The sequence below is a fragment of the Aegilops tauschii genome, chromosome 3 (genome assembly GCF_002575655.3).
Source record: "Aegilops tauschii subsp. strangulata cultivar AL8/78 chromosome 3, Aet v6.0, whole genome shotgun sequence".
Lineage (NCBI taxonomy): Eukaryota > Viridiplantae > Streptophyta > Magnoliopsida > Poales > Poaceae > Aegilops > Aegilops tauschii.
In genome coordinates this window covers 350,794,663-350,822,146 of record NC_053037.3, presented here as the reverse complement: position 1 = coordinate 350,822,146, position 27,484 = coordinate 350,794,663, and the positions used below count along the sequence as shown (strand labels likewise).

The following is a 27,484-nucleotide window of genomic DNA, read 5'->3' as shown; positions in this document are numbered from 1 at the left end:
CTTACGAGGCAAAGAAAATTTTAGGAAGCAACGATCCTATTTGGTAGGAAGCAGAGAAAATTTTGTGAAGCAATGATCCTGTTTAGGAAGCAATGGTTCTCATGATTGGAAACAAATAAGGAAGCAATGATCCTGATTAGGAAGCAATGGTCCTCACGATTGGGTAAAATATCTTTAATTAATCATGCCTGGATTTGGGGAAGAAGCTGTTAGAAAATAATATAATGGCAATTAATGCAAAAGCATGCATGCAAACTGACTCACGATGGGGGAGTTTTGCTAGCAGATCCAACGACGTGTGTGCTTCCAACCGAACGGCCACAAACTAGTCTGATAAGTAGCAAAAATCAGTAGTCTGATGCCTAGTGCCTCCCAATAATAAATGAGACAAGATGATTTTTCTCCTCGTAAATTAGTTCAGAGCCATCAATGTAGTAAGTTTTGTCTACTACCTTCTGTACATTTCTTGAAGAATGTTAATAAGTTTTCAATGGAAATAATCTATCAATGATTTTTAAATATACAATATATATTACTTAACAAATTTATTTGACAAACTCACAAAGAGGTAGAATTCGAAGCGTGTCCACATCCACCCAATATCTTCAATTTCATCTTCGGGCCAAATATCGAAGGTTATTTTAATATCCTCCTTAAATCCATAGGCCTTGCATAATCCTCTCCAAGTTGAGCAACCAAAACGTGAGCTATTTGGTGCATTAAATAGCTTAACCCAAAAAGTGAAACCATGCTTCGTACTAAGGTGAGCTCTCTTCGTCTTCGTACTCTCCCTATCTTTGAAACCGAGCTTTTCCAAGACATATAGTATTGCATGACATGGGATGAACTACTCGAATTGTAGAAAAATGGAAATTACACGTTGAAGCAAAAAATCACAAGTCATGCTTAATACGGAAAAAAAATACTTGTCATTGTTACGTACCGTAAAAACGTCGAAAGTCTCCTTCTAAGGTTCTACCTGTATAGCAGTAGCGTTGCACCATTACCCCACGCTACTGCTAAGGTTCTTCCTATAAGGTTTCTCCTAGTAGTGGAAGGGGAAACTCAGTGCACACTTAGCAGAAAAATGTCGGGCAACACCCCACACAAGAGGGGTAGAGGGCTATTTATAAATGGGCGTCACAAACAAGCCGTTGGTCGGAATGCTCTGATCAACTTGCAACTCACGAAAGACTTCCAACTGTAGCACCGTATATCGACCAGGGGTGAATGGGAAATTCAACACTTCCTTCGAAAAAGCAAGTTCCTCAAAGAAAAACAGAGTACATAATACTAAGAACAAAGTAGAATAGACGTAAACCTAAAGAAGCAACAACTGACTTAGAGGAATATCAAGTTAAAATGGCCGAGTAAGATAGTATTCGTATCATCCATTAAATAAGAAGCGGTAGAAAAGCCAGATACAACTTGTAGCGACCAGACCTCAAATGGTCTGTGCTGCTGTGCACCAGTGTCATCCCTGGATCAGTAATGCTGACACGCACAGTACAAATGGAGGATTTATAACAGAGTAGCAATCACACACTTATTACATCGAATATCTCCAAAGAGATTAAGTATGATAAACATGGCTTAAGGCCATCTAATACGATAACAGCGGAAGACTTGGAAGATAAGTGAGTCCATCAACTCCAGCGGCATCACTGAGTATAAGACCATGACCTAAGGCACCTTACTCGTCGTCTGAAAAGTCTGCAACATGAAATGTTACAGCCCGGAAACGGGTCAGCACATAGAATATGCTGGCAATGTAACACATAGAGAGTAATGAACAATAGTAATGCTATACTACATGCATATATGGCTGGTGGAAAGCTCTATGGTTACAATTTTGCGAAAAGCCAATTTTATCCTACATCAAAGGAATAAATTTTATTTAACTATCATGGTGGTTGTGAAACATTGAGATGGTTGACAGCATCTCAATCCCAATTAAATGTCATCAATAACCCAACAAAATTAATTAGAAGTAACATAGTGATGAGATTCACATGATAATCCAAGTACTAGATACTCAAGATGTCCATAACCGGGGACTCGGCTAACCATGATTAGTTTGTACACTCTGCAGAGGTTTGTGCACTTTTCCCACAAGACTTGATCTCCTCCGTTGGATTACTCGCACTACATGATGTTTGAGTAACGGATGACCAAGACACAGTCTTTCAGAAGTGTTTGCACCTTACGTATGGGTAGACAGTTACACCTACTTTCCCCTACATCTGCTAGTCTACCACTGTAAGAGTTCACACTACTTAATCAACTATGCTAGAGCCCATAATAGCTTGCGGCTGCACACGGAAGTTTCTAGCATGAATAATCTCATGATCCCTTTGAACCTGGGTGGCGGTCCAAAAGAAAAACAGGCAATCCTGGAATACCCAGGTACCTCAATCCACCCAGATGTGAGTTTTAGTTGCCACCTTAAGTAAACCATTAATATCAATCTCACATCTGTCATGAATTTCACTCAAACCAAATCCACGTCTACGAGCATAGCATGGCAATAGTAATAGCAACGCAGAAGTAACTCCCAAGGGTTTGATAATAAAAAGGTAATAGGTTCTACCTCAACTACTTCCCAATACCCACAATTTAATTAGATCCTAATCATGCAAGTGTTTGAGGAAAAGATCTAATGCAATAAAACTGGGTATGAAAAGTATGATCAAAGTGTTACTTGCCTTGCTGATGATCCGCAAAACCTAGCGATTCGAAGTAACAAGTGGCACACTCCGGGTACTCTATCGCAAACAAACAAACATACAATCAATACTCATCTAATGCACAGGTAAAACTCGAATGAAAGATCCAACCAGAAAGTTCAACTTAGGAACTCCGGTTTGCAAAAAGAATCAACTCGAAAGAAGCAACGAAAATCAAACGGCGAAAGAAAGTAGCTTCGTTTACTAATCTGGATCTAGGTCAAATTTTACTGTAGCAAAAACTTGTTTGAGTAGGTTAAACGGAAAGAGAAATTCGAGACGAAACTCTAGGCGTTTGAATCGCCTGATTCCGATAAACGAGCGAGAAGTTAAACAGAAACGAAGATTCGATCAGAAATCGAATCTGAGATAATCGCAGAAAAATCCGACGAAAAAGAAAAACGGACGAACGCTTAAAGAACGGACGTTCGTTAACAGAGAAAAACCGACGAACGCGTTCGTTGAAACGAACGGTTCGGTGAACGCTCGCAAAATAATAAAACCGAAAAAAAACCGATCTAGGGTTTTTTTAAACGAAGGGTTTTTTTTAACAAAAACCGGCAACGACGAACGGCAGCGAGGCAGTACCTCGTCGGGGCGGCTCCGGCGAGGCTCCGGCGGGGCGGCGGGTGCGGCGGGGGTGCGGGCAAGGGCGAGGGGGCAAGGGGCGTCGAGGGGCGCGGCTCCGGCGACGAACGGCGGCGGCGGCGGCGAGGGCAAGGCGGGCGGCGGCGGCGAACTAGATGAGAGGAGAGAGAGAGGGGGGTATAAATAGGAAGGGGGGCAGCAGCTTGGGGAAGGGGCAAGGTGCGGCGGCGGGGCTTCCCGTGTCCGCCATGGACACGGCGACGGCGGCGTTGTGCGGGGAGAGGAGAGGGGCGCGGGGGTGGGCCGGCGGCCTGGGCTCGGCCCAGCGGGCGCGCGCGTCCTTTTTTTAAAAATAAGTTCCACGGAAAGTAATTCACAGAAAAATAAATAAAAATCAGAAAAATATAAAATAAATTTTCCCCGTCTAGTTAGAAAATCTAGAATAGGGTGGACATTTTTTTAACACAAAATAAATATTTTGAAAACATGCAATATTTTTAATGCAATAAAAATTGCAAATAAAATCCGAATAAATTCCAATAAATGATTTTAACATTTTTCCTCCAGTATTTCAATTATTTTGGAGAAGTCATATTTTCTCCTCTCGTTTATTTTTAAAATGAAATATTTTCCGGAGAGAAAATAATTAAAACCAAAATCCTCGTCTTATTATTTGATGAAAATCAAACTTGAAAATTCGAGAAAATCCCCAACTCTCTCCGAGGGTCCTTGAGTTGCTTAGGATTTATCGAGGATTTGTCAAAATGCAATAAAACATGATATGCAATGATGATCTATGTATAACATACCAAATTGAAAATTTGGGATGTTACACAACTCCTTTCGGCCATTATAATGCTAAACTTCGAGGTTAGCAACCGCACCAACCATGCCTACCACAAAGATGCCTCCCCTAGTCCAACAATGTCAAAGCCTCAAAGACAACGAGGTAAGACACAGAGCAACCCGGTAGTATAAAGAGCGAATCTAGAGACATATACAAAGACCATGACTCACAAACGACCTAAACCAACGTACCCCACCTATGCGCCTAAAGGGAGTCCTCAAGTGGATGACACAACTCAGTCGGAGCTAAAGAGTGCGTCGTCGAGGAAGCGATGGCATCAATGTACATGGCGCCTTGGAGGTCCACACCCTAAGCAATAGCCAACCTCGACTCTAGCAGCTAGCACAAGGACTCCGGAGAGGAGGTGTTTTGCCTTTGTTTCGTGGTTGTGGCCTCTGTGTTCATCATCTTTGAGATCTGATCACACAGGGTTGACGTAGTTGGCTAGGGGAGACGAGGTCGTATGGTACGACCAGCGATACGAGCATGTCTTGTCATACCGTCTTCTCTTTTGGATAGCCCGGCACGGTTGGGTTTCTTCTCACTTGATCTTCTCTTCATATAGTAGGTTATTATGACATCAATTATGATTTTTACCCAGAAATAGGCATTTTCCATTAATGCTTAAAATCTCCTGCTCCTTTGGGATTATGAAGAAAACAGGCAAAAAGAATGCGCAAACGCGATAAAATTCTATGTCTATGATCCAAAAACAAGAGGTAAAAGGTGATGCAAAATTCTCTCATCACTGCACAGAGACCGATATCCGCCACTCGTGTAGGAAGCGAGTGAAGAACCCCGCCCCTTAGGGAGAACCACGAGCAAAGCTGGCGCCAACAAGGGGGTCAGGTGGGAGTGTCTGCGGTGGCTAGGGTTTCGGCATTGTCCTGCCACGAGAGGGGCGGCACAGGAAGAAGAGGAAGTGGGGATGAGGCGGGATTGCGAGTTTACTACAATACTCCCTCCATAAAGAAATATAAGAGTGTATTAATGACAAAAATAAGTGGCTGGCTATCAGTAATAAAATTGAAGGAATAGGTTGTGACATAATTTGTCTGCATGAAACCAAGAGAGGGAGCTTTGACTCCAGTTACATTAGACACTTTTGTCCCAAAAGATTGAATACGTTTGGTTTCCAACCTGCTGTGGGTGCTTCTGGTGGTCTATTAGTGGTGTGGAATGACTCCGCGTTTTCTGGAGAAACTGTCTTCCAAAACAAATTCTCTATTTCCATAAAGTTCTCCTCTAAGATTTCTAACACCAGCTGGTGTCTGACTAATATATGGACCCTGTCTGACTGAAGAGAGAATTATCTTCATGAACTAGTTTAAAAATATAGAATTTCCTTTTGATTGTAACTGGCTTGTGCTGGAGGATTTTAACTACACCATATATCCCTCTAACAGAAATAGAGAGGGAGGTAACATTAATGACATGATGGTTTTCAATGAGGCCATTAGGTCCCTGGGACTACTTGAAATGCTCTTAAAAGGGAGGGCCTTCACTTGGAGAAATATGCAAGGAGCTCCTTTGCTTGAAAAGCTTGGTTTGGTTTTTTATTTAGAAGCTTGGACATCAAATTTTCCCAATACTGTGGTCACTTCTTTATCCAAGCCTATTTCAAATCATGTGCCTTGTATTATTTCTATGGGCCCTCTTATTCCCAAGTCAAAGATCTTTAGATTTGAAAACTTCTGGCTTCAAATTGATAGCTTTAAAGAGACAGTGAAAAATATATGGTAGCAAGAAGTGAATGAGCCCAATAGTGCTAAGAGAATCACTGCTAAGTTTAAGAGATTGAGGAAGGGCTTAAAGATCTGGGCAAGAAACATTTCTCAGCTTGCAATCAGTATTAGCTCCTGCAATGACATGATTCAGTTTCTTGATGATATTGAGGAGTTCAGAGAACTGTCCAATGTAGAATGGAATGGCAGGGAGATTGTTAAACATCATCTTCTCAACTTATTATCTCTCCAAAAGGCTTATTGGAAGCAGAGGACCACTGTTAGGTGGATCACACAAGGGGAAGCCAACACCAAATATCTGCAAGTTAAGGCCAAACTTAATTACAGAAGGAACCACATTGTGAATCTACAAGATGAACATGGCATTATGTAGGAAGATCATAATTCTAAGGCTGCAATTTTGTGGAGGACATTTAAGAACAGATTGAGCAACACAGATCCCACTTTCAATCTATGACAGTTGGACTCTTTAATTCAGAAAAATCACAACATGATGGATTTAGAGAAGCCTTTTCAAAAGAAGAAATTGATGCAGTTGTTATAGAGCTACCTTTAGATAAATCTCCTGGGCCTGATGGATTCAATACTGACTTCATCAAACACTATTGGGACATCTTTGCTCATGATTTCTATCTACTAATTGAGGATTTTTTATCATGGGAAAATCAATCTACAAAGCGTTAACTCTTCCTACATCACTCTTCTGCCCAAAAAAGATGCTCATGTCACGGCAAATGATTTCAGACTCATCTCTCTACTGAATTGTTCAATTAAAATCATCACAAAATTGCTGGCCAATAGATTACAAGTTGTGATTATGGAGTTGGTTCATAAAAATCAATATGGGTTCATAAAGCACAGACCAATTCAAGATTGCCTTGCTTGGTCCTATGAATTCATCCATCGGTGTCAACAATCTGGCCAAGAACTTATTATTCTCAAACTTGATTTTGAGAAAGCCTTTGATATGATTGAGCACACGGCTATTAGAGAATTACTTATTGCAAGAGTTTTTGGTCCAAAATGGTTAATGTGGATGGATATGATTTTTGCTTCTGGGTATTCCTCAGTGCTGCTTAATGGAGTTCCTGGCAAACAGTTCAAGTGCAAAAAAGGAGTCAGTCAGGGGGATCCTCTCTCATCATTAATGTTTGTCATTGCTACAAATCTGTTGCAATCAATTCTTAATGAAGCAATGGAACACAATCTAATTCAAGCTCCAATCATGTCAGCTTCTTGCAAAGACTTTCCTGTCAGATAATATGCTGATGATATTGTTTTAATCATGCAAGCTTGCTCTGCTCAGTTAAACCAGCTCAAGAACCTATTGATGCACTTTACAGCCTACACTGGCTCAGGGTTAACTTTGAAAAATCTATGATGGTGCCTATAAATACTCCTCAAAGTAAGATGCAAGAGTTGTCCCTGTCTTTGGGATGCAAAAAGATTGGATCCTTCCCATTTACCTACTTGGGCCTGCCTTTGTGTCTGGCTAAACCTAAAATTCAGGATTTGATGCCCATCATGAAGAGAATTGAGAGAAGGCTAGCTGGATGATCTTCCTTTTTATCTTATGGTGACAAGCTGGTGTTGGTCAGATATGTATTCTATAGTTTGCCAATCATTTTGATGTGCACTCTTACATTGCCAATTGGAGTTATGGAACTGATTAACAAATACCTCAGACACTTCTTCTGGAGAAAATATTGTTGGGGATCGTTGCAGAAATTAAAAAAAATCTACGCATCACCAAGATCAATCTATGGAGTTTACTAGCAACGAGAGGGGAGGAGTGCATCTACATACCCTTGTAGATCGCGAGCGGAAGCGTTCAAGAGAACGGGGTCGATGGAGTCGTACTTGTCGTGATCCAAATCACCGATGATCCAAGCGCCGAACGGACGGCACCTCCGCGTTCAACACACGTACGGAGGGGTGACGTCTCCCACGCCTTGATCCAGCAAGGAGGAGGGAGAGGTTGAGGAAGAAGGCTCCAACAGCAGCACGACGGTGTGGTGGTGGTGGAGTGACAGTTCTCCGACAGGGCTTCGCCAAGCACACGCGGAGGAGGAGAGGTGTTGGGGAGGGGAGGGGCTGCGCCTTGGGAAAGGTGTGGCTGCCCTCCCACCCCTCCACTATATATAGGGGCAAGGGAGAGGGGGCCCGGCCCCCTTAGATTCCATATGGTGGGAGGGGCGGCGGCCAGGGGGAGGTGGCTTGCCCCCCCCCCCAAGCAAGGGGGGCGCCCCCCTTTAGGGTTCCCCCAAACCCTAGGCACATGGGCCCTAGGGGGTTTGGCGCCCAGCCCACTCAGGGCTGGTTCCCTTCCACCTACAGCCCATAAGGCCCTCTGGGGCAGGTGGACCCTCCCGGTGGACCCCTGGAACCCCTCCGGTGGTCCCGGTACAATACCGGTATACCCCCGAATATTTTCGGTGACCGTATGGTGACTTCCCATATATAAATCTTTACCTCCGGACCATTCCGGAACTCCTCATGACGTCCGGGATCTCATCCGGGACTCCGAACAACATTCGGTAATCACATACAAACCTTCCTTATAACCCTAGCGTCATCGAACCTTAAGTGTGTAGACCCTACGGGTTCGGGAATCATGCAGACATGACCGAGACACCTCTCTAGCCAATAACCAACAGCGGGATCTGGATACCCATGTTGGCTCCCACATGTTCCACGATGATCTCATCGGATGAACCACGATGTCGAGGATTCAAGCAATCCCGTATACAATTCCCTTTGTCAATCGATACGTTACTTGCCCGAGATTCGATCGTCGGTATCCCAATACCTCGTTCAATCTCGTTACCGGCAAGTCACTTTACTCGTTCCATAATGCATGATCCCGTGACTAACTACTTAGTCACATTGAGCTCATTATGATGATGCATTACCGAGTGGGCCCAGAGATACCTCTCCGTCATACGGAGTGACAAATCCCTGTCTCGATCCGAGCCAACCCAACAGACACTTTCGGAGATACCTGTAGTGCACCTTTATAGCCACCCAGTTACGTTGTGACGTTTGGTACACCCAAAGCATTCCTACGGTGTCCGGGAGTTGCACGATCTCATGGTCTAAGGAAATGATACTTGACATTAGAAAAGCTTCAGCAAACGAACTACACGATCCAGTGCTATGATTAGGATTGTGTCTTGTCCATCACATCATTCTCCTAATAATGTGATCCCGTTATCAATGACATCCAATGTCCATGGTCAGGAAACCGTAACCATCTATTGATCAACGAGCTAGTCAACTAGAGGCTCACTAGGGACATGTTATGGTCTATGTGTTCACACATGTATTACGATTTCCGGATAACACAATTATAGCATGAACAATAGACAATTATCATGAACAAGGAAATATAATAATAACCATTTTATTATTGCCTCTAGGGCATATTTCCAACAGTCTCCCACTTGCACTAGAGTCAATAATCAAGTTACATTGTGATGAATCGTACACCCATAGAGTTCTGGTGTTGCTCATGTTTCGCTCGTGGAAGAGGTTTAGTCAACGGATCTGCGACATTCAAATCCGTATGCACTTTACAAATATCTATGTCTCCATTTTGAACATTTTCACGGATGGAGTTGAAGCGACGCTTGATGTGCCTGATCTTCTTGTGAAACCTGGGCTCCTTGGCAAGGGCAATAGCTCCAGTGTTGTCACAGAAGAGAGTCATCGGCCCCGATGCATTGGGAATAACTCCTAGGTCGGCAATGAACTCCTTCATCCAGATTGCTTCATGTGCTGCCTCCGAGGTTGCCATGTACTCTGCTTCACATGTAGATCCCGCCACGACGCTTTGCTTGCAACTGCACCAGCTGACTGCCCCACCATTCAAAATGTACACGTATCCGGTTTGTGACTTAGAGTCATCCAGATCTGTGTCGAAGCTAGCATCGACGTAACCCTTTACGACGAGCTCTTCGTCACCTCCATAAACGAGAAACATATCCTTAGTCCTTTTCAGGTACTTCAGGATGTTCTTGACCGCTGTCCAGTGTTCCATGCCGGGATTACTTTGGTACCTTCCTACCAAACTTACGGCAAGGTTTACATCAGGTCTGGTACACAGCATGGCATACATAATAGACCCTATGGCCGAGGCATAGGGGGCCGACACTCATCTTTTCTCTATCTTCTGCCGTGGTTGGGCATTGAGCCGTGCTCAATCTCACACCTTGCAATACAGGCAAGAACCCCTTCTTGGACTGATCCATATTGAACTTCTTCAATATCTTGTCAAGGTATGTGCTTTGTGAAAGACCTATGAGGCGTCTCGATCTATCTCTATAGATCTTGATGCCTAATATGTAAGCAGCTTCTCCAAGGTCCTTCATTGAAAAACACTTATTCAAGTAGGCCTTTATACTTTCCAAGAATTCTATATCATTTCCCATCAATAGTATGTCATCCACATATAATATGAGAAATGCTATAGAGCTCCCACTCACTTTCTTGTAAACACAGGCTTCTCCATAAGTCTGTGTAAACCCAAACGCTTTGATCATCTCATCAAAGCGAATGTTCCAACTCCGAGATGCCTGCACCAGCCCATAGATTGAGCGCTGGAGCTTGCATACTTTGTCAGCATTCTTAGGATCGACAAAAACTTCTGGTTGCATCATATACAATTCTTCCTTAAGGAAGCCATTAAGGAATGTCGTTTTGACGTCCATTTGCCATATTTCATAATCGTAGAATGCGGCAATTGCTAACATGATTCGGACGGACTTCAGCTTCGCTACGGGTGACAAGGTCTCATCGTAGTCAACTCCTTGAACTTGTCGATAACCCTTAGCGACAAGTCGAGCTTTATAGATGGTAACATTTCCATCCGCGTCCGTCTTCTTCTTAAAGATCCATTTATTTTCTATCGCTCGCCGATCATCGGGCAAGTTTGTCAAAGTCCATACTTTGTTTTCATACATGGATCCTATCTCGGATTGCATGGCTTCAAGCCATTTGTTGGAATCTGGACCCGCCATTGCTTCTTCATAGTTCGAAGGTTCACCGTTGTCCAACAACATGGTTTCCAGGACAGGGTTGCCGTACCACTCTGGTGCGGAACATGTCCTTGTGGACCTACGAAGTTCAGTGGCAACTTGATCATGATCGTCATCATTAACTTCCTCTCTAGTCGGTGCAGGCACCACAGAAACATTTTCTTGTGCTGCGCTACTTTCTGGTTCGAGAGGGGTCATCTCATCAAGTTCCACTTTCCTCCCACTTACTTCTTTCGAGAGAAACTCTTTCTCCAGAAAGGACCCGTTCTTGGCAACGAAGATCTTGCCTTCGGATCTGAGGTAGAAGGTATACCCAATGGTTTCCTTAGGGTATCCTATGAAGACGCATTTTTCCGACTTGGGTTCGAGCTTTTCAGGTTGAAGTTTCTTGACATAAGCATCGCATCCCCAAACTTTAAGAAACGACAGCTTAGGTTTCTTTCCAAACCATAATTCATACGGTGTCGTCTCAACGGATTTCGACGGAGCCCTATTTAAAGTGAATGCGGCAGTCTCTAAAGCATAACCCCAGAATGATAGCGGTAGATCGGTAAGAGACATCATAGATCGCACCATATCCAATAGAGTGCGATTACGACGTTCGGACACACCATTACGCTGAGGTGTTCCAGGCGGCGTGAGTTGTGAAACAATTCCACATTTCCTTAAGTGTGTGCCAAATTCGTGACTCAAATATTCCCCTCCACGATCTGATCGTAAGAACTTTATTTTCCTGTCACATTGATTCTCAACCTCACTCTGAAATTCCTTGAACTTTTCAAAGGTCTCAGACTTGTGTTTCATTAAGTAGACATACCCATATCTACTCAAGTCATCAGTGAGGGTGAGAACATAACGATAGCCACCGCGAGCCTCAACGCTCATTGGACCGCACACATCAGTATGCATGATTTCCAATAAGTTGGTTGCTCGCTCCATTGTTCCGGAGAACGGAGTCTTGGTCATTTTGCCCATGAGGCATGGTTCGTACGTGTCAAATGATTCATAATCAAGAGACTCCAAAAGTCCATCTGCATGGAGTTTCTTCATGCGTTTGACACCAATGTGACCAAGGCGGCAGTGCCACAAGTATGTGGGACTATCATTATCAACCTTATATTTCTTGGCATTCACACTATGAATATGTGTAACATCACGTTCGAGATTCATTAAGAATAAACCATTGACCAGCGGGGCATGACCATAAAACATATCTCTCATATAAATAGAACGACCATTATTCTCGGATTTAAATGAGTAGCCATCTCGCATTAAACGAGATCCAGATACAATGTTCATGCTCAAAGCTGGCACTAAATAACAAATATTGAGGTTTAAAACTAATCCCGTAGGTAAATGCAGAGGTAGCGTGCCGACGGCGATCACATCGACCTTGGAACCATTCCCGACGCGCATCGTCACCTCGTCCTTTGCCAGTCTCTGCTATTCCGCAGCTCCTGCTTTGAGCTACAAATATGAGCAACCGCACCGGTATCAAATACCCAGGAGCTACTACGAGCGCTGGTTAGGTACACATCAATAACATGTATATCACATATACCTTTGGTATTGCCGGCCTTCTTATCCGCTAAGTACTTGGGGCAGTTCCGCTTCCAGTGACCGTTTCCCTTGCAATAAAAGCACTCAGTCTTAGGCTTGGGTCCATTCTTTGTCTTCTTTCCGGCAGCTTGCTTACCGGGCGCAGCAACTCCCTTGCCGTCTTTCTTGAAGTTCTTCTTACCCTTGCCTTTCTTGAACTTAGTGGTCTTATTCACCATCAACACTTGATGTTCCTTTTTGATCTCCACCTCCGCTGATTTTAGCATTGAATATACCTTAGGAATGGTCTTTTCCATCCCCTGCATATTTAAGTTCATCACAAAGCTCTTGTAGCTAGGTGGGAGCGACTGAAGGATTCTGTCAACGGCTGCATCATCCGGGAGATTAACTCCCAGCTGAGACAAGCGGTTGTGCAACCCAGACATTTTGAGTATGTGTTCGCTGACGGAACTATTCTCCTCCATCTTACAACTGTAGAACTTGTCGGAGACTTCATATCTCTCGACCCGGGCATGAGCTTGGAAAACCATTTTCAGCTCTTGGAACATCTCATATGCTCCGTGCTGCTCGAAACGCTTTTGGAGCCCCGGTTCTAAGCTGTAAAGCATGCCGCACTGAACCAGGGAGTAATCATCAACACGTGTTTGCCAGGCGTTCATAACGTCTTGGTTTGCTGGGACGGGTGCTTCACCTAGCGGTGCTTCAAGGACATATGCTTTCTTGGCAGCTATGAGGATGATCCTCAAGTTCCGGACCCAGTCCGTATAGTTGCTACCATCGTCTTTCAGCTTGGTTTTCTCTAGGAACGCGTTGAAGTTGAGGTTGACATTAGCGTGGGCCATTTGATCTACAAGACATATTGTAAAGATTTTAGACTAAGTTCATGATAATTAAGTTCATCTAATCAAATTATTAATGAACTCCCACTCAGACAGACATCCCTCTAGTCATCTAAGTGATACATGATCCGAGTCAACTAGGCCGTGTCCGATCATCACGTGAGACGGACTAGTCATCATCGGTGAACATCTTCATGTTGATCGTATCTGCTATACGACTCATGCTCGACCTTTCGGTCTCTTGTGTTCCAAGGCTATGTTTGTACATGCTAGGCTCGTCAAGTCAACCTAAGTGTATTGCGTGTGTAAATCTGGCTTATACCCGTTGTATGCGAACGTTAGAACCTATCACACCTGATCATCACGTGGTGCTTCGGAACAACGAACCTTCGCAACGGTGCACAGTTAGGGGGAACACTTTCTTGAAATTTTAGCGAGGGATCATCTTATTTATGCTACCGTCGTTCTAAGCAAATAAGATATAAAACATGATAAACATCACATGCAATCAAATAGTGACATGATATGGCCAATATCATTTTGCTCCTTTTGATCTCCATCTTTGGGGCGCCATGTTCATCATCGTCACCCGCATGACACCATGATATCCATCATCATGATCTCCATCATCGTGTCTTCATGAAGTTGTCTCGCCAACTATTACTTCTACTACTATGGCTAACGGTTAGCAATAAAGTAAAGTAATTACATGACGTTCCAGTTGACACGCAGGTCATAAATAAATTAAGACAACTCCTATGGCTCCTGCCGGTTGTCATACTCATCGACATGCAAGTCGTGATTCCTATTACAAGAACATGATCAATCTCATACATCACATATATCATTCATCACATCCTTCTGGCCATATCACATCACATGACACTTGCTGCAAAAACAAGTTAGACGTCCTCTAATTGTTGTTGCAAACTTTTACGTGGCTGCTATAGGTTTCTAGCAAGAACGATTCTTACCTACGCCAAAACCACAACGTGATATGCCAATTTCTATTTACCCTTCATAAGGACCCTTTTCATCGAATCCGATCCGACTAAAGTGGGAGAGACAGACACCCGCTGGCCACCTTATGCAACTAGTGCATGTCAGTCGGTGGAACCTGTCTCACGTAAGCGTACGTGTAAGGTCGGTCCGGGCCGCTTCATTCCACAATGTCGCCGAATCAAGATAAGACTAGTAATGGCAAGTAAATTGACAAAATCGACGCCCACAACAACTTGTGTTCTACTCGTGCATAGAAACTACGCATAGACCTAGCTCATGATGCCACTGTTGGGGATAGTTGCAGAAATTAAAAAAATTCTACGCGTCACCAAGATCAATCTATGGAGTTTACTAGCAACGAGAGGGGAGGAGTGCATCTACATACCCTTGTAGATCGCGAGCGGAAGCGTTCAAGAGAACGGGGTTGATGGAGTCGTACTCATCGTGATCCAAATCACCGATGATCCAAGCGCCGAACGGACGGCACCTCCGCGTTCAACACACATACGGAGCGATGACGCTCCCACGCCTTGATCCAGCAAGGAGGAGGGAGAGGTTGAGGAATGAGGCTCCAACAGCAGCACGACGGCGTGGTGGTGGTGGAGTGACAGTTCTCCGGCAGGGCTTCGCCAAGCACACGCGGAGGAGGAGAGGTGTTGGGGAGGGGAGGCTGCGCCTTGGGAAAGGTGTGGCTGCCCTCCCACCCCTCCACTATATATAGGGGCAAGGGAGAGGGGGGCCGGCCCCCTTAGATCCCATCTGGTGGGAGGGGCGGCGGCCAGGGGGAGGTGGCTTGCCCCCCAAGCAAGGGGGGCGCCCCCCTTTAGGGTTCCCCCAAACCCTAGGCGCATGGGCCCTAGGGGGTTTGGCGCCCAGCCCACTCAGGGCTGGTTCCCTTCCACCTACAGCCCATAAGGCCCTCCTGGGCAGGTGGACCCTCCCGGTGGACCCCCGGAACCCCTCCGGTGGTCCCGGTACAATACCGGTATACCCCCGAATATTTCCGGTGACCGTATGGTGACTTCCCATATATAAATCTTTACCTCCGGACCATTCCGGAACTCCTCGTGACGTTCGGGATCTCATCCGGGACTCCGAACAACATTCGGTAATCACATACAAACCTTCCTTATAACCCTAGCGTCATCGAACCTTAAGTGTGTAGACCCTACGGGTTCGGGAATCATGCAGACATGACCGAGACACCTCTCTAGCCAATAACCAACAGCGGGATCTGGATACCCATGTTGGCTCCCACATGTTCCACGATGATCTCATCGGATGAACCACGATGTCGAGGATTCAAGCAATCTCGTATACAATTCCCTTTGTCAATCGATACGTTACTTGCCCGAGATTCGATCGTCGGTATCCCAATACCTCGTTCAATCTCGTTACCGGCAAGTCACTTTACTCGTTCCGTAATGCATGATCCCGTGACTAACTACTTAGTCACATTGAGCTCGTTATGATGATGCATTACCGAGTGGGCCCAGAGATACCTCTCCGTCATACGGAGTGACAAATCCCAGTCTTGATCCGAGCCAACCCAACAGACACTTTCGGAGATACCTGTAGTGCACCTTTATAGCCACCCAGTTACGTTGTGACGTTTGGTACACCCAAAGCATTCCTACGGTGTCCGGGAGTTGCACGATCTCATGGTCTAAGGAAATGATACTTGACATTAGAAAAGCTTCAGCACACGAACTACACGATCTAGTGCTATGCTTAGGATTGGGTCTTGTCCATCACATCATTCTCCTAATGATGTGATCCCGTTATCAATGACATCCAATGTCCATGGTCAGGAAACCGTAACCATCTATTGATCAACGAGATAGTCAACTAGAGGCTCACTAGGGACATGTTATGGTCTATGTGTTCACACATGTATTACGATTTCCGGATAACACAATTATAGCATGAACAATAGACAATTATCATGAACAAGGAAATATAATAATAACCATTTTATTATTGCCTCTAGGGCATATTTCCAACAAATATGGTATGGAAGATAGAGGCACAACACTCATGCTTGGGAAAAGGTTTGCAAGCCCAAAGATAAAGGTGGTCTTAGAGTTCTTGATATTGCTCTTCACAACAAATGCGTGCTTATGGAACATCTACACAAATTTCTCAATAAAAATGATTTACCATGGGTACAAGTGATTTGGGAGTCTTATTATCCCGATAAAGTGGTTACTGAGGCTCCTCAGGGATCCTTTTGGTGGAAATCAATACTCAAACTCCTTCCAGAATACAAAACAGTTGCCAAACCAACAATAGGTAATGGAGACATTGTCATGTTATGGCAAGATACTTGGTCTGATGAACCTCTTAAAGAGAAGTATCCTGAGCTTTTTTCCTTCAGTCTGAATGAGCACATATCTGTCAAGCAATTCTTGAACTTGGATGCACAGTCTCAACACTTTCACATGCCACTTTTATTTCAAGCATTCCAACAGTTTCAGACTCTAACCAACTCCATGCACCAAAATGGTTTGTCTACCAACTTAGACAAATGGTCTTGCCCTTGGAATTCTATAGAATATTCTTCTATTAAGATGTACCACCATCTCCAACAAATAGATGCGGTTCCAGGGATTTACAGGAAATTTTGGAAGAGTGCAGCAATGCTCAGATACAAGATCTTTCTATGGCTCATGACTTATATGACAAAGTTAATACAAAAAACCTCCTTCAAAGGAAAAGTTTCTTCCTGCCTAGCTACCTATGTGCTTTATGTGATACACACTATGAGGAAATTGCTCATCATCTCTTCTAGGATTGTCCATTTTCCCTTAGTTGTTGGGATACTATCATGCCGGACAGGAAAAGGGGCATCAATGTGCTAGATGAATTAAGGGTAATGGTAGACCACCTTCCTGCTCAATTCACGATGGAGATTGTCATCATGGGTTGCTGGAACTTATGGATGCAGAGAAATGCCAAAATCTTCGGAAACATCACACCCTCGGTTCTGTCATGGAGGATCCAACTAAGGAATGATTTACAGTTGATACTTTTGAGGACAAAGAATAAGCACAGAAATGCTTTCGAGCAATGGATTGAGATAAATCTGCTTTTGATTTATTTATGGAGTTCCCTAGAACTGGTGTTGGCTAATTGTGTGTGTTTGTTTTCTTTCATTCCTTTGTAAATATTTTAATTAATGAAAATTACCATAGAACAATTGTTCTACGGTCTTCGGTTCAAAAATATATATCTTTAGTGATCTAAACGCTCTTACATTTCTTTACGGATGGAGTATATTCAGTATTGTGGGAGCTAGCGAGCTAGGTTCAGAGCAAGTGACACAAGCTAGACAAAACCAAAAAAGAGCTATAGGATATTATCCAGCATCACTTTGCAAAAGCCATTGGGAAGGTCCCCCCCCCCCCGCTCCAAGGACTTCAATTGGGGCTGCATCCCATCATCGAATTGTGATCTCTCAGACCTGGGTGCTTTGTTCACTGAGGAGGAGGTCCATGCTGCGATCAACGAACTACCGGGGGACAAAGCCCAGGGACCGGACGGATTCACAGGAGTTTTCTTCAAAGAATGTTGGGACATCATAAAGCCAGAGATTATGTGAGCTGTTAACAGTTTTTCCAATCTACATGTCAGGAACCTCCACTGGATCAACTCAGCTAACATTGTTGTCATCCCTAAAAAGGATGGGGCGGAGGACATCTCTGATTTCCGACCAATAAGTCTCCTTCACGCGGTTGCAAAAATAATTGCTAAAATGATGGCCACTAGGCTGGCCCCTCACATGCCCGCTCTGGTCTCCAACACGCAAAGTGCATTCATCAAGAAAATAAGTATACATGATAACTTCATGTATGTGCACAGTCTGGCCCGTCGATTTCATCGAACCAAATCCCCAACTTTGCTATTCAAACTGGATATCAAGAAAGCCATTGATTGAGTCCGATGGGACTACCTCATGGATTTGTTGCGTCACAATCATTTCCCGAACCATTTCTGTGATTGGGTTTCAGCTCTTCTCTCCACAGCCTCATCTAGAGTGCTCCTCAATGGCATTGCGGGCGACCCTATCAAGCATGGATGTGGGCTACGGCAGGGAGACCCACTATCGCCACTGCTCTTTGTCCTTGCCATTGAACCCCTTCATAGTATCCTTGCTAAGGCAATGAGCAAGGCAACCTCCATCCCCTCCGTGGAAATCCTATTCGGGCATCCTTGTATGGCGATGACGCGGCCATCTTCGTTGCGCCAATCAAGAACATCCAATTCCTGGCTGCGACACTGAGCTCCTTTGGTGAAGTCACTGGCCTCGTCACCAACTGCACGAAGAGTTTGGTTGCGCCCATTCGTTGTACCAATATCGATCTTGATGACATCCTTCAGGCCTTCCCTGCCGTCCGGACCACCTTCCCCATGCGATACCTTGGCCTTCCGCTCTCAGTCACGAGACTTAAGGGCATACATTTTCACTACCTCGAGGACAAGGTCGCGCAAGCTTCCACCTTGGTCGGCTCTCCACGTGGCTGCCCCTGGACGCATAATTCTGATCAAAGCGGTCCTCACGGCCATCGCAATCTATCACCTAACACCTTTTGAGCTCCCTGCTGAAGTTTGGAAGAAAATTGACAGCCTCAGGCATGCCTTTCTTTGGGCATGCTCTGATAAGGTTTCTGGCGGCAAGTGTAAGGTCAACTGGAATACTATCTGCAAGCCCAAGACTTATGGCGGCTTGGGTGTTCTAAACCTCGAGAAATTTGCGACCGCGCTTCGACTCCGCTGGCTGTGGTTCGAATGGGCCGACCCCCCCCCCCCAAGACTTGGTCCGGCATGGAAACACCTTGTAGCGATGGTGACAAGGACCGCTTTGCGTCTTTCACGACGGTGACCATTGGTGATGGTAAAAAGGCTAAATTCTGGGAATCTTCATGGCTTCATGGTCTCCGACCCAGGGATGTCGCGCCCAAGATCTTTGAGATATCTAAAAAGAAGGAGTGCCTGGTCAGTAAGGCCCTGGACAACAACTTCTAGATCAGTCAGATCGATACTAGTAAGGGCATCACCTTGACCCATATCCAGGAGTTCACTACCCTTTGGGAGATGCTCCATGATGTTACTCTCAACTCAGACAGGAAGGACACATATCTTGGAAATTCACTTCCAGTGGTGAATATTCGGCGGCCACAGCTTACAAGGCACGGTTCGCGGGGCAAGTTCTCAGTCCAACCTCTACCACAATCTGGAAGACTTGGGCTCCGCCTAAGTGCAAGTTCTTTGCTTGGTTGATCGTTCAAAACCGAGTGTGGACGGCCGATCGTTTGCAGCGACGGGGATGGCCAAATTGTGTCCTTTGCCCCTTGTGTAAGCAGGTTCAGGAGTCCGCTGCTCATCTCCTATTCCAGTGTAGATTCACCATCCGCGTTTGGAATGAGGTCGTCGCTTGGCTAGGCATGCACGATCACTCACCGATGACTTGGCAACATGAGGTCTCTGTTCATGATTGGTGGCTAAAAATGATCGACTCGGGCGGCTACGTCAAGAAGGCGATTGTCTCCATGATGATGCTTGTCTCGTGGGAAATTTGAAAGGAGCGAAACGCTAGAGTCTTCCGCAACACGGCTACCCTGACTTCCGTTGTCGTTGTCAAGATCAAAGAGGAAGCCCATCTTTGGGCGCTGTTGTCAAGATCGAAGAGGAAGCCCATCTTTGGGCGCCGACTGGAGCCAGGCACCTGAGTACTCTAATGTTGCGAGAGTAGTCTTTTTCTTTTTTTGCCGCTTTACGGCTTATGTCTACACCTTCTCCTTAATTAATGAAAATGGCAAGTCTTTTGCCTCATTTCAAAAAAAAACTATAGATACTTTAGCCGCATATAAGAAGGGGGAATGTTTGTAATCGGCGTGCCGGCGCAACGCTCGGCCGGTCTCCATCTCCGCGTCACGCAGTACGTCCTCCCACGCGTCAAAACAGGCCCACGCACCGCTGTTTCTCCTTTCCTTATCCCCTCGCGAGCCTTCCTGTCCATTCATTCCTCACCTCCTCTTCTTTTCCCCATGGATCTCAAATCAGGGAGGACATGGCCTGCACCTTCTCCATGCTCATGGCTTCGACGGGGAGCGGGGCTGCTAACCACTGCATGGCGGCGGCCTTGGGACGGCGTGGCGGAGCGGATGCTGGAGACGGGGGCATCCAGCGATGCTGCAACCGGCCGAGCATGGCGCTGCCCACCATGGGCACGGTGACCACGCCGACGGGTGCTGCAAACCACGGTGGCAACTGTGGTGGAGGATGTTGGAACCGGCATGGGGATTTGCTTCAACCAGCGCCGGGATTTGCTTCAACGGTGAGGATGGTGGTGGACGGCGACAACGGTGGCCGTCGTGGTAAGTTGTTCTTTTTTTAATTTTTGCTGGAACTACTTTCGAATTTTGCTGGAACCATTTTCTCGATTTGTTGCAACAGGAGGGGACAATGTCGGGCGACCATGGCCGCGGGTGCCGTGATTTTTGCTGCACAGATTTTTTTGCTGTAACCAGCATTTTGACTTGTTGCAATCGGCAAGGATGGTGCTGGGGCGGCTACGACGACAACGCCGTGATTTTATTTTTTTTTGCTGCATTGATCTTTTTTCTTCTTTCTGAGGAACATTTTTCATTTTTGCTGGAACTATATCAATTTTTTGTTGGAACCATGTGTGTTTTTTGCTGGAACCATATCAATGTATTTCGCTGGAATCATAGTATTTTTGCTGCAACGACATTATTGTTTGCTGGAACCATATTAATTATTTGCTGGAACCATGTGTTTTGCTTTCAAGCTGGCATTGCTTTGTTTTTTCTGCTGCAACCGACGAGCGGCGAGGCCGACGGCGAGCGACGAGCGTTGGGGAACCAGCGGAGCTTCCAGGTCGCGCGAGCATAGAGGTCGCACTGGCATGGATCAATGGCACTTTTTGTGTTTTGTTTCCTTGTGCGTGTGGGAAAAGACAGGAAAGGGGAAGAAAGAGGAGGCGAGATCTGACGGTTCGCTACTTTCAAATCGGATGGCTAGCAGCGACCGACCGAAAGTTTAGGCCGGTGCGCCCTATCGTTGCCCTATAAGAAGTCAGAGCCCCTCGTGCAGCGGTGCAAGAACCAAACTCGATTAGTAACTTGGCTGGCATATTCATGACGACTTCTTTCAAGGGAATACGCACCATGCAAGTAAGATAGTACACCAATTTTTAAAGAAAAAAGGTAAGATAATACAGACCGACACTCATACCACGAGACGAGATGCCCACGCTATTAGGTGAGGCTCCTTTATTTAGGAAACTAGGCTAGACACGGAGGTAGTGGTTTCCGTGCCGTTCCCACGAGCCAGCCAAAACTAGCTCCAAATACGGATGCCACCCGCAGAAAAAGAGATCCAGATTTATAAAAGAAGTTAGAGGGGAATCCAGCCATAGAATATCTGGTTGAAATAACAAACCGATGCACGATAGCCATCAGAGATGACCACACGGGGCCATGTATGAACAGATGACAATGACTCAACCATTGTAGAAGACATTCAATTGTGAAGCTTTGAAGACTAACTAAATTAAAGACCACAGTTATTGAGCAGCACTGTAATCGCAACGAGAGGAACATGCCTGAGTCAGTGGTCACCCAGAAGCAGCACATGATCGATATGAGTAAAGTCTAAAATAAACCCTGAGATTGTAGAGGTTGACGCAAACAAACCTTCACCTTTAAATCCCTGAAGTTTGTATCCCGTATTTACAGATCCCGGTCAATCCAGACCTGTATGAGTAAAATCCTATTTGATGTAATAGGAAAGGCTTGATCCAAGGCGGGATTGATTTCTACTGTCACTTACTACATGGGCCCATCTGTCATATGCTTTCCCCAATCTCTTCTTCAGTGTCAAGTGTGGCGAGGCGCGGCTGGCGTAGGTGTTCGATCTGCTCCCGGACACGGACCTACTCTCCTGGGCAGACGACCCCTGCTACGGCAACCTCCGCGAAATGTTGTGGCTGGTGTTTCTCCCCACCATAAGCAGCCGCTGCCCTCGCTGATCGCCGCCGCATACTGCTACTGTTTGTGCTCTCGCCGTCGCAGCGCGCATAGAAATAGGCAAAGAACAGCTTCCTACACGCACATGCTACAAGCTAAACTCACACATGATGACTCGTCCTTCTTGTGCTCTGTGCTAATGCATAACAACACAATAGTGAGGAAAATAATCAGAAGGCCCTCCATTTCCAACCGTGCCCGGAGCTCATGCACTAGCTTGGCCTCAAACAAGAAGAACGTCGCTATATATTGGCTGCCAAACTCTGGGTCTATTGTCGTCGTACGTTGGCTGCCATCTTGTGTTACTCTCCTCTGCTCAAGCTCGGGCGCTGCTGCGAATGGCATCTGCTGGGGTGTAAGTGCGGGGCCAATGCAGCAGAGACCGGGAAGGACACGGCCACGACGTCGGCGAGCACCACGACGTCGCCAGCAGTGCGCGCGTAGGTACGCGATCCTCATGTGCGTGTGCAAGTACGCGTACACATACGCTAGTGAGAGAAGCGAGATCATGGCCAGGTTTGTGCTTTTCCCGGTGTGCCAAACGTATTTAGGGTTCGGATAGATTGGGATCAGAAAGGTCAAGGTACAGACTTCAGAGATTTGGAGGTGAGGATTTATTTGTGTCCGGCTCTACCATGTGGACCACATATATGAAAGCGATATCTGGTGTAAATTTCTTGCCTCCAGCTTATCTTCCTCTGGGGCAAAGTAGCCCTGCATTGGCGACACGCAGCGAATCCACCGAACAAGGATGGGAGAGGATTACAGCCCAGCACAGGCCAAGGGAAGAGACACGCAGACGCACACGCGTGCCAACCAAAAAAATACCGAAGAAGACCGAGCCGCCGCCCGCCGCCGCACCGAGATTGCTGCTTTCCGCCGTGACGACAGCCGCTGGAGATGAAGCAAAGGGCCAGCGCAACTCTCAGTCTCCGGTCTTGTCCAGATCAGGCCAGTGGTTTTGTGGGTCAGAGAAAGTTACTACTCAAGATCACACACTGAGAGCAGTATAAGTAGATTCCTAAACGAGCAGACGCACTCATCACCTCCGTGGTCATAAACAAACAAATGGATTGTAGCTCAGTACACAATACTGGTCACGAGATGGACAGACAGGAACCCCACTAAAAGAGACCCGCAAAGGCTGCATAAGGAGCCTACTCCCCTGTCTGTCTGTCATCACCTCCAACAACCAGAAAAGATGCCTAGGCTCTTCTTCTACCCAGTAGCCCTTCTTCCCTTGCTCTCCACTCTGCTCTGCTCCTGTGCGTCCCCATGGCAGAGCACAATAAGCACAGGCACATCTCTGCAAGTAGATCGTGGGAAAGTCCTGCTCGTCTCACCAGACACAACCTTCTCTTGCGGCTTCTACCCGTCCGGAAACAGCACCAACGCCTTCTACTTCTCCATCTGGTTCACCCACGCCACCGACAAGACCGTTGTCTGGACGGCGAATCCTTGCTCTCCGGTGAACGGCCAGGGCTCCAGGATATCCCTGAACCGTGAGGGCAACCTGGTCCTCACCGACGTCAATGACTCCACAGCATGGGAGAGCAAGACAGGCTGGGGCAAGCACACAACAGTGGCTCTCCTCGACACCGGGAACCTCGTGATCAACGACTCGACCGGTAAGACCGTATGGCAGAGCTTCGATTTGCCCACCAACACCTTGCTCCCGACGCAGCATCTGACGAGAGCAAACAAGTTGGTCTCCCAGTCAGATAGTTACCATGTCCTCTATTTCGACAATGACAACGTCCTACGCCTCCTGTACAATGGACCGGACATCACAAGCATATACTGGCCAAGCCCTGATTACAATGCACTGCAGAACGGCCGGACTAGGTTCAACAGCAGCAAGATCGCGGTCCTGGACCGCGAGGGCAAGTTCTTGTCAAGTGATGGGTTCAAGATGATAGCCTCGGATTCAGGTTTGGGGATCCAGAGAAGGATCACCATCGACTATGATGGGAACTTCAGAATGTACAGTTTGAATGCATCAAGTGGCAACTGGAGTATCACAGGGCAGGGTGTGCAGCAGATGTGTTATGTGCATGGATTGTGTGGAAAGAATGGAATTTGTGAGTACTCACCAGCAGGCCGCCCCAGATGCACTTGTCCTCCAGGATATAAGATGGTTGATCCCGAGAACTGGGACAGAGGCTGCAAGCCAACATTCAGCATCCAATGCGGGCAACCACAGGAGGATTTTCAATTCGTCAAGGTTCCTCATGGTGACTTTTATGGCTTCGATCTCACTTCCAACAAGTCAATCTCCCTCGGAGAATGCAGGCGGATTTGCTTGGAGAGCTGCATGTGCATATCTTTCACATACAAAGCTGGAGAGGGTTTATGTTACACTAAAAATGTGCTCTACAACGGCCAGGTCTATCCATATTTCCTGGGAGACAACTACTTCAAACTTCCTAAGAGTGTCAGTTCAACATCTCCAGCTGCCAATCATCCTGGTATTACCTGCAGTCCGGAGAGATCCAAGGTTATGGTAGTGTCTGCAGATGCATACATAAAAAACTCTGACCACATAAGCTGGGCATACCTCTACATCTTTGCTGCTATATTAGGGGCAGTTGAATTGTTTTTTATCATGACAGGATGGTATGTCCTTTTCAAAATGCACAACATACCCAAGTCCATGGAGGAAGGTTACAAGATGATAACAAGCCAGTTCAGGAGGTTTACGTACCGTGAGTTGGTTGAAGCAACAGGGAAGTTCAAAGAAGAGCTAGGGAAGGGTGGCAATGGAGTAGTTTACAGAGGAATACTCGGAGACAAGAAGGTTGTGGCAGTAAAGAAGCTTACAGATGTTAGAAAAGGTGAAGAGGAATTTTGGGCAGAAGTAACTCTCATTGGGAGGATCAACCACATGAATTTGGTACGAATGTATGGGTTTTGCTCAGAAGGCCAACACAGGTTATTAGTCTACGAGTTTGTGGAGAATGAGTCATTGGACAGATACCTTTTTTATGGCAGAGGCACTGAAAGACTGCTCTCATGGGGTCAACGGTTCAAGATTGCCTTGGGGACAGCAAGAGGCCTTGCTTACCTGCATCACGAATGCCTCGAATGGATTGTCCATTGTGATGTAAAGCCAGAAAACATACTGCTGACACGAGAATTCGAAGCCAAGATAGCAGACTTTGGACTATCCAAGCTCTCTGAGAGAGATAGTTCTAGCTTAAATTTCACTCAAATGAGAGGCACAACGGGCTATATGGCGCCAGAATGGGTGATGAATTTGCCAATCGATGCAAAGGTAGATGTTTACAGCTTCGGAGTCGTGCTTCTAGAGATTGTCACTGGGAGTAGGGTTTCCAGTGGGGTGACAGTAGACGAAGATGAGATGGGCTTGATGCAAATTCCCAGTGGGGCAACAGAAGGCGGAGAAGGGGTGGGGTTCATGCAATTTGTTCAGGCCGTGAAACAGATGCTCGCTAATGGGGCTGAACTGGATATAGTGGATGCTAGACTGAAAGGGCATTTCAATCACAAGCAAGCAACAGTTATGGTGAAGATAGCTATTTCATGCCTTGATGAAAGAAGCAAGAGGCCAACAATGGATCAAATTGCCAGAAATCTCATGGAATGCGACGATGAAGATTATCATCCAGCATACTTTTGATGGCATTTTACCAGAAGCATGAAAGCAAGCTGAACAAGGCATCAGAAGAGAGAAAAAAAACAGCTATGCCATTTTCTATGCAGTGTATACCTTATGTCATGAAGTGGAAAGATTAGATCCATTCTCCAGATTTTCGGCCTTGCCTTATTCAAATTGTGGTTGGTATCCTCACAGGCTGGTAGGGGGGAGTTAGGTGCAGCGCAGTATTTTCTTTCATGTTTGTATGACATTTTTACTCATCATGCTATAAATATTTTGATAATGGTGGGCTCAAATTGGATCAGTGAGTTTGATAATGCGTTGCGTTATTCAAATTGTGTCTGGTATAAATTATTTATAATGCTAAAAGAGTTAGAGGTCGGTTCATTGAGCTCTGCAAGTAGTAGTTTCTAGATATGGATCTGCAATAGAGCAGCGCATTATGTTCTTCCATACCGGTTGCTTTTACTTTACAGTTTCATAAGCCAGTAGCCAGGGAACATGATGTGAAGTCTCAGGCACTAAGCCAAGATTAGCAGTGCCAAACTTTGTTTTGTTATGCTGTCTATCACTAGTGGGCCGCCAGGTTTATACAAACTGACTTATCCCCTGTACCGAGCCTGCACTCTATATATAACACTATGCAGTATAGGCTGTTGTAATTTTGCGGCACATAATAAACCATGTCGGTACTATGCAGTATAGGCTACCAGAGATGGGGCAACGAATGTCATGAAGGTATGTGTGAGAATGTTGTAATGTGTGAGACCTACGTTCTTGAATTATGTGTCATTTTCGGATATTTTGGTCTTTTGAACATATGAAGTGGCTTACAAAATTCTTGACCTAAGTGACTTGTACTCCCTCTGTAAACTAATATAAGAGTGTTTAGATCACTATTTTAGTGTCCTAAACGCTCTTATATTTGTTTACGGAGGGAGTACCATATTTTGATGGCTTAATGCTAGCTAAATGCTTCCAAAAAATGGAAGTGCCCAGAAATTATTGAAAAAAATTCTAAAAGTGAACAATGCCCTTGTATTCAGTCTGGGAAAATTTCAAGAAGTTTTTTCGAACAGGAAAAAAAACTACATGCAAAATTCAAATTCGGGAGCATTTTGGGTCAAAATTGGCCAAAAAAGGTTTCCAGAAAAAATCCAAAAAAATCTCATAAATATCCAATCTGGGAAGTTTCAAGAAGTTTTGCCAAACAGAAAAAAAAAACTAGAAGCAAAATTCAAATTCAGGAGTTTCCAAAAAAAACTCAAATATCTACACTGCTCTTATATTCAATCTGGAAAAGTTTGAAGAAGTTTTGCCGAACAGAAAAAAAATAGAAACAAAATTCAAATTCAGAAGCATGGGTAGCATGGCGGCTGACTGGGCTGTTGACCAGTCAGAAACAGTTAAAAACCAGCCAAGGGTTGTTCCTTGTCCAGTTTTGAAAGTTTGAGGTTGTAAAATAGACGGT

At 45.5% G+C, this 27,484-nt stretch overlaps 1 protein-coding gene and 1 long non-coding RNA gene across 2 annotated transcripts; both read left to right on the top strand.

The window, feature by feature from the left end:
• The first annotated feature begins 20,407 nt into the window (after positions 1-20,407).
• On the top strand, positions 20,408-21,112 carry LOC120976734 (uncharacterized). The gene is made up of 2 exons (XR_012180990.1): positions 20,408-20,720; positions 20,800-21,112. It is a non-coding gene; the product is annotated as an uncharacterized lncRNA (long non-coding RNA).
• Positions 21,113-23,515: 2,403 nt separating this feature from the next.
• Positions 23,516-26,309, top strand: LOC109738326 (putative receptor protein kinase ZmPK1). Its single transcript, XM_020297431.4, has one exon. It carries the CDS (start codon positions 23,596-23,598, stop codon positions 26,032-26,034), a length of 2,439 nt encoding a protein of 812 aa, XP_020153020.1. The 5' UTR covers positions 23,516-23,595; the 3' UTR covers positions 26,035-26,309.
• The last annotated feature ends 1,175 nt before the right edge of the window (positions 26,310-27,484 follow it).

Excerpts from the sequence above, each read along its gene's own strand:
- LOC109738326 (XM_020297431.4), top strand. The coding sequence starts at position 23,596 with ATGCCTAGGCTCTTCTTCTACCCAGTAGCCCTTCTTCCCTTGCTCTCC.